General features: G+C 37.2%; 1 protein-coding gene across 1 annotated transcript; it reads right to left on the minus strand.

The window, feature by feature from the left end:
• Positions 1-5: 5 nt before the first annotated feature.
• LOC114525178 (nuclear mitotic apparatus protein 1-like) lies at positions 6-8,358 on the minus strand. The gene is made up of 12 exons (XM_028546400.1): positions 8,195-8,358; positions 7,869-7,984; positions 6,814-6,984; positions 6,445-6,515; positions 5,492-5,593; positions 5,133-5,205; positions 4,567-4,708; positions 4,230-4,398; positions 3,739-3,890; positions 2,912-3,063; positions 2,334-2,444; positions 6-2,122 (listed from the first exon to the last, which is right to left on the minus strand). Exons 1-12 carry the CDS (start codon positions 8,229-8,231, stop codon positions 1,484-1,486), a joined length of 1,935 nt encoding a protein of 644 aa, XP_028402201.1. The 5' UTR covers positions 8,232-8,358; the 3' UTR covers positions 6-1,483.
• Between the last annotated feature and the right edge of the window lie 3,873 nt (positions 8,359-12,231).

Here is a 12,231-nt window from a genome sequence, read left to right on the forward strand (position 1 = left end):
ACAGTTCACATAGTTTATTCCCACTTTAAAACTGTTATTTACAATAACACAATTTGTAAAGTAACTTTATTCATTTCACAGCGCTCTGCACTAAATTTTCGCCTGATCCAGTCATGGCTATTGGCTAACTTATTTCCACAGTTGTGCCTGTGGTCAAATTAAAGTGAATACCTTGGATTAGACTGTTCTTTAGGGATATATATGTCAAACAGCCTATAATAAGCAGTTAAAATTATATAAAACCACCGCAAATAAAAAACCAAGATACACCAGCCTTTATCGGCATTTACTCCTTATTGAAGTAGAAAATAATCTCAACCATATTTTAAAAGTACCAGCTTTCTTATGTAGAATGTCTTTCCAAACTGGGCCAGCCATCATCAATTGAATAAATATACCTAGTTTCATGCACAAGTACTTAAACCGTAATATCTGAAGTTTGTTAAATTAGGAGCATGTTTCGTCTTCATTGAATGAACCTATTAAACTGAATCAATCCAGATTTATAGGACTAAACTGCATTTATACACCGGAAAAGTTTCATCGAAACGGAATGGAACAGGAAAGTTTTCGGAGAAAAATTTTTCGAATGCAAGATTTTTTCTGCCTGAAAATTTCTAATGACTTTAACTTTGTCTTTGGTTCTCTTCTCGCAACAGAAATATTTCGGGATGAAATTTTAAAAGATTCTACTGCGCATGCGGTGTGTAGAAAATTTTCGTTCCGAGGAAAATTTTGTGGAAATTTTCGTTTCGAGGAAAATTTTGCGGAAATTTTCGTTCCGAGGAAAATTTTGCGGGGTGAAAGTACAGCTATAATTTCATGTGGTGAGAACAGTTGCAGGTAAAAATAACTTTGCTAGACACCGTTCAATTGATCTCGAAATGATCTCGAAACTCGACTAAAAAGTATCTGTTCAAATACAGTACAACTATAAGCGGTGAACTAACCGTCATATGGTAACAACTCGTGTCGTTGAGAACAGTCCTGTTGAAGTATTAAGAAGAAAATTTCAAAATATTTGTGTAGGATGAATGCTTCTCATCAGCAAAGCTTAGCTCATTGCAGATCTTTAAGAACTTTAACACAAAATCTGAATATGAAGAACCAAAAATTGGAACCAATATTATTCTGTCTTTGTTCACATTGTCTCAAAAGTTTCTTGAAGACCTTTGTAGATCTAATTGTTAAAACAATATCGTTGAACGAAACGCTTCGCACACAGCACTCAGCTTAAGACACACCATGCAGTTCAACCAGTCATGCTGATCTGCCAATGTGGAGCACCATTACCCAAGCAATATTTTTACCTGCTACTGTTTACACCGCTTGCTCTTTGGCACAAACGAGAGTAAAAAGTGAAAACCCTAAAATTTGTTACTACGTTACTATATATTACGAGCATTTTGGTAGCAACATTCAAAATTTCCCGACCCAGTACCTCTCAAACACAATCATCCAAATGTCGCGCGTCGTCCAAGTGTCACGTGACGCGGACCTGAATTTCCTGTGAGGATTCTTTGATATTTATACTGTCTATACCTTTCTCTAAGGCATCTGTGATGATCGTAGGACAGTAGATATTCTCCATGGGTATTTGCTCATCTTCACAAGAATTTCTTTCGTTCTTGAAAACAGCCATGTCTTCGTCCTCGATATCTTTGTTGCTAGTAATTTGGTCTTTCTCAGTAGTGAAAGACCTGACCACTTCGTGCTCATCTTTCTCGCTTTCGTTTCGAGTCTGGTTAACATCGTGCTCAGTTTGCTCAGACTCGTGCTGGGGTTGTCCGGCTTCGTGCTCTGCGTTCCCGCTATCGCGCTGAAGTTGAACCATTTCGTTCTCGGTCTTCTCAGCTTCGTGCTCAGGTTGCTCGTCTGCGTGCTGCACTTGCTTAGCCGTGCTCTGAGCTACACCTGTTACGTGCACATCCGTCGAAATTTCGTGCTGAGCCTCAGTGCCGTCGCTAAGCCTCGTTTCGGTTTTTTCTGACCTTTGTTTATCACTGGACAACTGGGTTGCATGCTCTGATGGCTTCACTGCGATAGTGATCTGGTCTGTGACCTGTTTTGCTTCCACCTTTGGAGATCGTTTTGAAACGCTGGACTCTTTCTCGTAGAATACCTAAAAAATGAAAAAGAGTTTCTCAATGTTCTAACATCACAGTGGAGATTTTTTTTCGTCAAATTCTTCTGAAGGATTTGATAGAAATGATTTGTGGATATAAAAAAGTCTGCTAAGCCTTAAACGAAACCATTTTACTTACTGTGCTGTGGTTTTAATGGCAAAGTATATGTTTTTAAAGAATTGGATGCAACAAATATGAAATGCAAACCTTTTTCTCCCGAAGTTTTTCAAGAATTCCGGGGACATCGGCATTTGTTGAAGGTGGCTCCAGATTGAGCTTGAGAAATTGCTCAAAAACATGAGGATGAAGAACCAATTTCTAACGGAAAAAATGGACGCAAATCAGCTAAAATATTCTAGTCCGATCTATTCATTTTACTAATATTCTGACAGATCATTCGTCGTCAAGATGAACTATGTAGACGAAAAATATGTCAAACGAAACAGAATCGCGCGTTTAGAAAGTGCACGGGAATTGTGAAATTATATAATGTGATAAGAAGCGTGCATAAGAGCTTTTTTTGTATTTCGTCCCCACCCCGTATTCATACTAACAGACGGATGTTTTGTCGAGACAAACTACATGTTCAAATTCGTCTCTATGCGGAAAATTCGTGTTGACGGATGATCCGTCTGTTTGCCCGTGTTTGCATAATGCATAGACGAACTAGAAGACGAACTATCTTTTGCTTTCCCGAGTTCGTCTAGACGGATGATCCGTCTCTAGTATAAATTGCGCAAATATCTAGCTATGTTTTCATCCAGATGTTCATAATCCACGCTTACTTGTGCTAAATCTTTAGATTTTCGTCCTTTTCTGCTTCCCTTTCTCGTTATTCTGCGGCATGAAGGCACGAACAATCCGCCAAGATTATCATCGGGATCTGTCTTCATCACAAACGATCCTTCCTCTGGGATGCTGGATTCGAACTTTGGAGCTGAAAACACAATATTTCGTTCATGCACATGAACAATACCATCATTCTATAGCGCACTCGCCTAAATACGCACAGGTTGATGCAATATTGATATGAACAAAATTGAACAGCTCTGTGCCACCAATATTGTTCGTTAAGACTTGTTTGCAACATTGTATAATATTGTTACACTCGATTTATTTTCAACAATATTGTTCAATGTTGTTGAGTGTTGACAAGTGTGAAAAACATGGGCAGCACATTTGCCATATGGTTGTTTTGGGGGAAAATGTTTGTTGAAATTGCATACATTTTAAAGTGACCGACACCGAAACACAAATAGGGTGATTCTGCATGCTAGAAAAAAGATTACATGTAATATAACTATAAGTTCAGTCAACTCTCTAAAGGCCCGTTTACACGTGTAATTTTTGCTGCGATTTTATGTGCGATTGTCCTCTTTTGATAGATGTGAACGAGCGAATTAGTTACTGATGTTCAAATAAGAGCTCTTATTAATCAGAACATTCGTAACTAATTACTCATTCACATCTGCCAAAAGAAGAAAATCGCACATAAAATCGCAGCAAAAATTGCAAGTGTAAACGGGCCTTCAGATTGTAGACAATGAGAATACACGATACGTGATAACATACGAGAACAAGTTCACAGTATACTAATATAATACAACCTTACCATCAATATATCTGGGACTAGTCTTGTTTACAGCGTCGACTTCATCGCTTTCACTGGAGCCATGTGCGATCAAGGGTTCCAAGTAGTTTATAAGACAAACACAGATGTTTTTCTCCTCTTCATAAGGCCTCGGCTCCAGTCTTTTCTCTTCCCTAAGAAAAAAGCGTGACAAAGTAAAGACTCGACTTTCAGGGCCGTTTGTATAAAAGAGAAGTTAACTTTTAACTGTAGTTAAGGACAGAATTGGCCAATAAGAGTCGTGTATTTCAGGGTCGTGTTTGATCCACTGTTTTAATTCGCTTGAATATTTCTATTAAATACTTTGAAACTTAGGATTTGCCGTTTGCCAACTGTGATGACAGAAAATTTGACAGTGGTAACCTGGCCATAGGTGAAAGATGGAATAATACATATTTTGTGAGCAGGCGTTACGTTGCTAGAATTTTGGCAACTCTTAGACAAACTCGCCGAAATGCTGCTGGTCGGCTTACCTTACTCTATCAGCTGAGATCTTCGACAATCTTGTCTGATCTCGTCTTTGTTCAGCAACCTTCTTCTGCTGCAAATCTCTTTCAATCTGCTTCTGTTCATAATATTCCATTGATTCCTGCTTGTAGAGTCGACGACACTCACATTGTTGCTCGTACAAACTCTGAATTTCTGGTGACAGATGCAAAACACTTACTTTGCAATTGCATATAATAGGTTTGCTTTATTGAACAATTTTAGTTTGAAACAAAATTCCTCCTTGTTGAGTGGAATGCCCCTTAAAAATCAAACTTCCTACCGTTTGAGGTTGGAATCAGCATTTGCGAATATATTCTGTACCTTTCTTCAAAGTGTCAGCGTCAACCAAAGGCTTCTTTTCTTCATCTTCCTCATCATCTTTATTCTCATCTTTCAATGTATCCAGAGATACCTTCACATCGTTTTCCATCGCTCTGATTACATGACTTTCACGCATCAAAACCTGTGTAAAATAGTTTGTTTAAAATTATTGCTTCAAAATGATGTATTCAGGCATATGTGATTGTTGTTAGCACAAGAATTTAGTTTAGAAAGGTATTTTCTAAATCCCTTTTACCAATTACCTCATACTAAGAGTATTAGTATTACAAATACTCTTACCATTGGTCAACCCATGCAGGCAGTAACCTACCAATCTTTACACCACCACCCAGACAGTCAGGCACCCACCAACCAATCTTTACACAACAAGCCAGGCACCCACCATCCAATCTTTACACCACCACCCTGGCACCCACCAACCAATCTTTACACCACCACCCTGGCACCCACCAACCAATCTTTACACCACCACCCAGGCACCCACCAACCAATCTTTACACCACCACCCCTCACAATCAGAACTACAGTCTCATTGCTATACTTACATCTCTTTCACTTCTTAATCTGTTTTGTTTCACCCTCAATTGATCTAATTCTTGCTTTGCACTTAAATATTCCCTACAAAAAAATGAAACCAATGATTAGAACAGTATGTAATGAAATTATTTAAACCATTACAGTCACAGTATGACTGGGCATCACCTTCAAAATACATAGTTAAAGACGGGTTACAGTGGCTTTAGCACATCCATTCTGCTCATAACATTGGCTCATTACCCGACTGTAACCCACCTTTAAAAAGACCCTTTCTTATTTTAACATTATGTAATAATTCTTTCCTTTAATTTTGACAGCGGTACCATAGCAATCCGAAAGGTGACACTGCCCAATTCCCCATGCTCACCTTAAAGTTTTCTTTGATCTTTTTAAAGCATCAATTTCACAAACTAATTTCTTCTCCTCGCTAAGTTTCAGCTGACGCGTACTCAAGGTGAACTCTAAATTTCTAGAAGGAAGAGTTGTAGAAAAAGTAAGTTGAAAAATTTTATGAGAAGGTGAAGAAGTGTGTGCACTCCTACTGAAAAATCAAAACTATCTTCACACTTCATATTGTCAACAGATCAGAATTATAAACATGTTCCTACACTTAGACTTTTAAAATTTTTATAGCTTTTTTACGTAATTTGCCTTTGTCACAGAATGGTGCATCCTAAGGGGAAAATCTCCATCTTTCCTGTTTAATCTATGAAATTTGACCCTGACCTCAAGAAAACTAATCACTAATCATGAAATGTGCCGAAATTTTTCGTGTTTTTTTTTTAAATTTCACGTTGCTAAATTTGCGAAATTTGTAAAGTGGCAGATACCGAGGGCTAGTAAAGATTAGGGCAAGGAGGTTGCTCAGCATCAATGATAGCAAATACTGTACTTTTCTACTGCATTCTAGAGGTTGAAAGGGTCTTAATTTTGAGTGGAATTATACACACTTCAAATGCAAGCCAGGAACAGTTGATGGAAAAATGAGTCAACAGTCAGTCCTCTGGCAGGAATCGAACCTACACTTTTGCGATGTCAGTGCAATGCTCTTAATCGTAGGTTGGATTCCTGCCAGAAGACAGATAGTTGACTCATTTTTCAATCAACTGTTCCTGGCTTGAATTTGAAGTGTGTATAATTCCACTCGAAATTAAGACCCTTTCAACCTCTAGAATTTACCTACATCGAGTGAAGTGCCAAAAATCATAATTGATTTACCCCATTCTACAGCATGCTTGAAAATTGGAAGGTCAGTCTTGAACTGTTTGGGCAATTCCTATGCCATATTTTTATATTGTGTGTAGACTATAGCATACATACTTTATGGCATTGTTTGTCCTTTGTTCATCTTTATGCTTGACATTTGCTTGAAGCTTCATGCAAGTTTCATTCTGCAAAGGTGATATAATTCAATTTTTAATACCAGAAAAATCAGGCTCAGGTCGTGAAAATGGAATGTTTCTTCACATCAGAGACATCTCAAATATGTGAGAATAACGTAAAAGTTTTAACAGCCTTAAGCAAGCCATCTTGTATACAAAGTCTGTGTACAAAGTAGGAAGAGATTTCGTGCAAAATACTAATTAGGAAGAGCCTTATCAGGAATAAAATTTGTCACTAAGCTTATTACTGAGTGTTTAAAGAATTTGCAGATATCATTTCAAGGAGAATTTCTAAAACATGGCTTACTTTCTTCATCACAATTTCATTTAACGTTTTCAATTCTGCATCAATTGCTTGTTTTTGTTTCCATTTATTTTGCTTCTCACCAATCAATGTTCGCTGTTTTGCTATAAGTTCTTCGCGATTACCATGGACGGTCGATGATGACCTTCTTCTCTTTGGCATATTTAAACTTTTCTTGTCAATAAGTTAAGGAATATTCTTATCAGAGGTGGACCAGCCACTGAAAAATAATGCTAAAATAATCATTTAAATGCAAAATTCAACCAAATGCACTGTGATATAATGCTATTTGCAAACTATAATTAGAGATGATAGTTTCACGTCCTAGTTTCAATTGTGTATAATTGTTATGATTTTGAAGCCAATCTAATTCATAGCTTGCCTAACCAACCATCTAATATGGAATGCACCAAAAAGTGCCCATTTAATAGTCCAAAACCAAAAGATTTCACTCATTAGTGGAAGTGCATTGAAAGCTAGTGGGTTTAACAATATTAAACAACTAACAAGATATAACAGGTTTGCTTTCAAATTTTGAAGTCTATCTGTCCATTAATATCAATTTGCAATGTAAACAAATATGAAACCATGTTAGAAGGTTCTTACAAGCAGCTGTGTAAATGGCTGGTTTGTTTACTTGCTTACATGAAATATGTCCTGCTCATGAAAAGATGCTTTCAAACAACTAAGAATCTAGTATAAATAGGAGTTTGAATTTTAGATTATGCAATATGTACCCCAAATTTCACAAGTCGAAGATGAAAAAAACATCCCCCAGATGGGCAAATCAGGCCAATTTAAAGATAGAAAATCACCGATTTGGCAATTATAAGGTTGATAAAATTTATTATTCACTTACCTTATCAAGTTAACATTTAATGCTTCACCGTGGGCTATCGTGGGCTAAACACCTACGGCTACTAAATTTAGTCGTGACTGCAAATACAGTACTGAGTACTTATCATGCATTAAAAATTTAAAATCAATTTTTTAGCAGCGGCCTGCAAAAATAAATACTTGCTACGGTGTATATGTGTACTACGCTGGGCAAAGGATACTAGTAGAGCCTCTTTCTTTAGAATTAACTCCGTATATTGAGCCATTTCTAGTTGATGTGCATTTTTGTCGGGCGGCTTTACACGTTTACGATGCGATTTCATGCTGTCTTCATTCCCTGTTGAAATAAATAATAAAAATGCATAAAAATATGGCATAACCTAGTATTAAGCAAGGGCAATGGCAGATGCTCCTGGCAAGATACTGCTGTAAACAAGATTCCGTGTGAAAGGCATACAAAACGTCGCAAAATATTTGGTCATTTGCGTGTTTACAATTCGAAATCGGAAATCGCAAACCGGACATTTGTGAATGTCTTTAAACTGACCTTCGCAGCTAGCTTTGTTGTTATTTCCTTCGTCCATAGTTAGACTACTTCGAGATAAAAAAATTAAGAAGATTCCGTGTGTACTTTAGCTAAAGTATTTATCGTTTCGGCAGATTAAAAACAACAACAATTAGATGCACTTCCATCCAGTTGGACGCCATTTTGGTCACAGCGCGCGCTTAGGTTTCTGGGGCGTCATGGACTTTAAAATTAAAAATAATTGTGTTCAAACTTCAAAAATATTTTGAAAGTTTACATAACAAAGCATGTTTACCTAATACAAACATCTTTAGCAAATCCAAAAAGCTTTTGTTCACCTAACCCGCTTTTAAATAATGTCAGAATACACAGTATGAGAAGCAAATATAACTGAAATAGTTATAATGTGTACCATGCATTGGCCATGTTTCTTGAATAAATGTTTTGATCTACTTTTCCGAGTTCACTTGGATCTTGGTATCCCACGACGGAAGGAATAATATAGATTAATAATAATAATAACATAAGCTTGTACATTTTGTTGGTTAATCATTTTGCAAGTATAAGTAATTCAAAGCTCTGAATCACAACAACACCCGGAACTTGGGAGGCAGAGTTCTCCTTCTTCGAGCTCAAGGCTCAAAGTCGATTTTGCATAGCAATTCATTTTGGAGTTGGTCCAATGAATGCTTGGTAAACTCACTAAACTCATTCTTAATTTTATAATTTCGTCGTATTGGAAAGTGAGAAAATATAGCTAAAGTGAAGGAATGTATTCTTTACCTTTTTGCTCCTTAACCTTGACCTTGGCGTCAGTGTTATTCTGTTAGCCAGTGACAAAGTAAATTTACTTTTTTCACTTTACTTAAAAATTTGTATTTACTTTTAACCGGAGGTAGTTTTTTTGTACAATACTTGTAACTTGTTTTCTTCAGTCGAGCAATACTCAGTTTATCTTTTCAGTGAAAATCTGTATCCCGAAGCAAAATTTTTCATTCAGTACTTTTACTTTAACTTGAGCAAAATTTCCCGTCAGCATTTTTTACTTCCGCTTAATACTGTAACATTTTGTGTGTGTAATACTTTTCGCTTTTGCTTCAGTAAGTAAGTTTGCTTAAGTAAGTAAGTTTTCTGAACGAAGTTCAGAGGACCAATCTTTGCCCTTGGTTCAATTTGGAGAGTTTTTGTTGTCCCTCGAAAAAGTTCAGTGGCTTAGTGCCAGTGCTCGTGGTAACAAGATTATCCCAAAGCCAAAGGGCTGGCCCATCCCGTCTCAATCGATCCCAACTCAGTCATGATACCTCGAAAATGTTTTAAAAAGGACGGAAAAGTACATTACAGTTTGACGTCCGACAATCCTCATTCGCGCACAAATAACACCAATCACTTCTGACGTATGGAGTGTAGACTGTTATTGATCAAGCAGTGCTGCATTGGCTTTAGTTAGTTTGTTGCCTACAAGCTGCCCGTATACATATTGCAAATCAACCGACTATAAATTTGATCCATAACAGTCCACACTCCTCCATACGTCAGAAGTGAATTGGATCCGACAAAGTTGGATCCTGCGTGGACAGGCCTTAAAAAAGTAAAATGATGAAACGTCGGAGCTTGCGATCAATTTCCGTTTAAATTTTAGATTCTAGCTTTCTTTGGATGTCTCAAATTGTATTTTTTTAGTGCCTTCAGTTTCGTTCATCGACAAAAATCCCAGTCAGTGATGCACTCATTTCACTGGTACAGAACTAAAGAGTCAACTGCGAAATATTTCCCGACTTCCCGCCAGCGCTCAATGCTTAGCGGACAATAAACCGTGACAGAAATGACCTTTATTGCCTTATCTTACCACAACAGAGTCTATGATACTCACTCAACTTTCTATCAAAAAATTAAGTGCTTGACTTACTTTGACTTGGCGAAGTGAACTCCTCGGATTCAGAGCAAGCAGTGGAGCAAGCCATATGGATGAATAGAAACACAGAAACTCGTGGAACCGTTCCAGCCAAGCATCTGTTACAGACTGGATTACTCTTGTTAAAACGCCCACGATTTGTGACATAAATATCAGCTTCTAAGTGGCTGCAGAGCAAATCAAGCATACATTTCAATCATGTGATAATCACAAGGCAAGTGAATACTCAGAAACTGTATAATTTAGCGGGAATTTTCTAAAGGCCAAGTGGAATCGTTGCTTAGCAATCGTCGAGGGTCTGCACTCTGCCGCTACGAGATTTGTTCGCATAAGATATGGGTGTTCCGTTTTGAACTTTAACAGTGGCTTGTTTTGTTTATTATAGTCGACTTTAGTACCATGCACGTTTTAACCTGTGTGTTTATAGGGGCTGTGCTTACACACAAGCCCAGACTTGGCCTGAACTTGACCTTTGCAGTGTGAACGGGAATTGGCAGGGCTTTAGTCTGGAGATCTAAATTTATAGTGATGGCGAGTGTGTGTATGACTCAGGTGAATTAATATTGTGATGGTGCTAATCTGAGGTAACGAACGGGCAAAATGAAAATGGTGGAAACATATTAGCCCAGTTGGAAAAGCATTGGACTAAAGGTTATAAATTTGTTTGGAAGCCTGAATTTGAGACAAAAACAATATCAACACTCAGATACTTACAACCCTATAATTTTCGTGGTACATTCTTCAAATGCAACATTGTGAATTTAAATAAATTGTAAATTCAGCATGAATTAAAGTTTACTTACTGAAAGTTTGGCCGTTTTGACCAGTCTAGCAAACTTACAGAAAGTTTGCTAGACTGGTTTAAGGACCTCATACTATGTCTTTAGAGTTGTCTGGAAACTTTGGAAGCAACAATGAACCATACCATAGCAAGTCTCATCTTTCCATCAACCGTAATTACATTCTATACATTCTGCACATACAAGAGCCATGTTTTCAAACACCGGTTCACTTTGTGAGTTTGTGAGTCTGTTTACGGGTGGGGCAGGTTACTAAGCAACTAAGGGTTATTTTGAGATACAGAAAGAGCACTTCAACCCATCATCAAAAGTTCGAGCAATTCTGGAAATTGTCAACTTCCGTCGTTCCATCCCTCGACCCGAAAGATCCGCGTTCGTTGACCAATGAAAAACGCGAATCACAGACCCTAAATTGTTCTAATTTATAACTAAATGGCAATTGAATTGTTTTAGAACATGATAATTAATTTGATCAAATATTTAGAAAAATATGTTATAGCATCCGCGCTTATTACGCCAGCCCAATATCAAGCTGAATGTTAATTGAATAAATGCACTTGAGGGTCAATTGACAGTTGAGGTCGCCTTTTCCAACTCTACCTAAGCGAATGAATTTTCCTCAATCATCATATTTGCAATGGAAGAACCAGGCAGGAACCGTAATCTTAGAATATCAATGTCCAGCATAATATTCATAAAGGCCCGAAACAAATAAATGTAATATACAGTGAAATACGTTTACCATATAAAATTGTCAACGGAATCGGGCTATTCGAATTCGTTTAATTTATCAGTACAATTAATCGTCGATATAAACGTGAGTCTTTTCCGTTTCGGACGTGTTTATAGTATAGACTGGTTTATTTAATTGTAAATATATAAAATTGATTATTTTCGCTCAGGCGAGGAGTTTTGCGGAATATGTAAAGTCTTCATACAAAGTTGAAGTACCAAGCCGGGCAAGCCCTCCTACAGTTCAATGTGCGTCAAAGGAAGAGCACTGAAGTAACTAACACAGTAACGTTATAATTTATTCAGGAAGTCAAAAAAAGTGGATCATTCCGTTGCATTGGTAGTGTTTTAAATTCTGTATGACATTATACATGCAGGTAGAAATCTTAGTGAAGTATTGTGAAACTAGCTTACGGTTGGATCGGATTGGATTAGCGGATAGTATATCCGAGTTAAATCCACAATCCTTTTGCTTGTGTCTGTATTGATGATTCAATATACGAGTTAAGCTTTAAGCTTATGTTACAAACATTGGAGCTAGAATATGTAGGCATTCAACTATTTACTATAATAACTCTACCGTAATAGTTTGCACTTTCTTAAAGACAAAGTGT

The sequence above is a fragment of the Dendronephthya gigantea genome, unplaced genomic scaffold (assembly GCF_004324835.1).
Source record: "Dendronephthya gigantea isolate DGI-Jeju-01 unplaced genomic scaffold, DenGig_1.0 000033F, whole genome shotgun sequence".
Classification (NCBI taxonomy): domain Eukaryota; kingdom Metazoa; phylum Cnidaria; class Anthozoa; order Malacalcyonacea; family Nephtheidae; genus Dendronephthya; species Dendronephthya gigantea.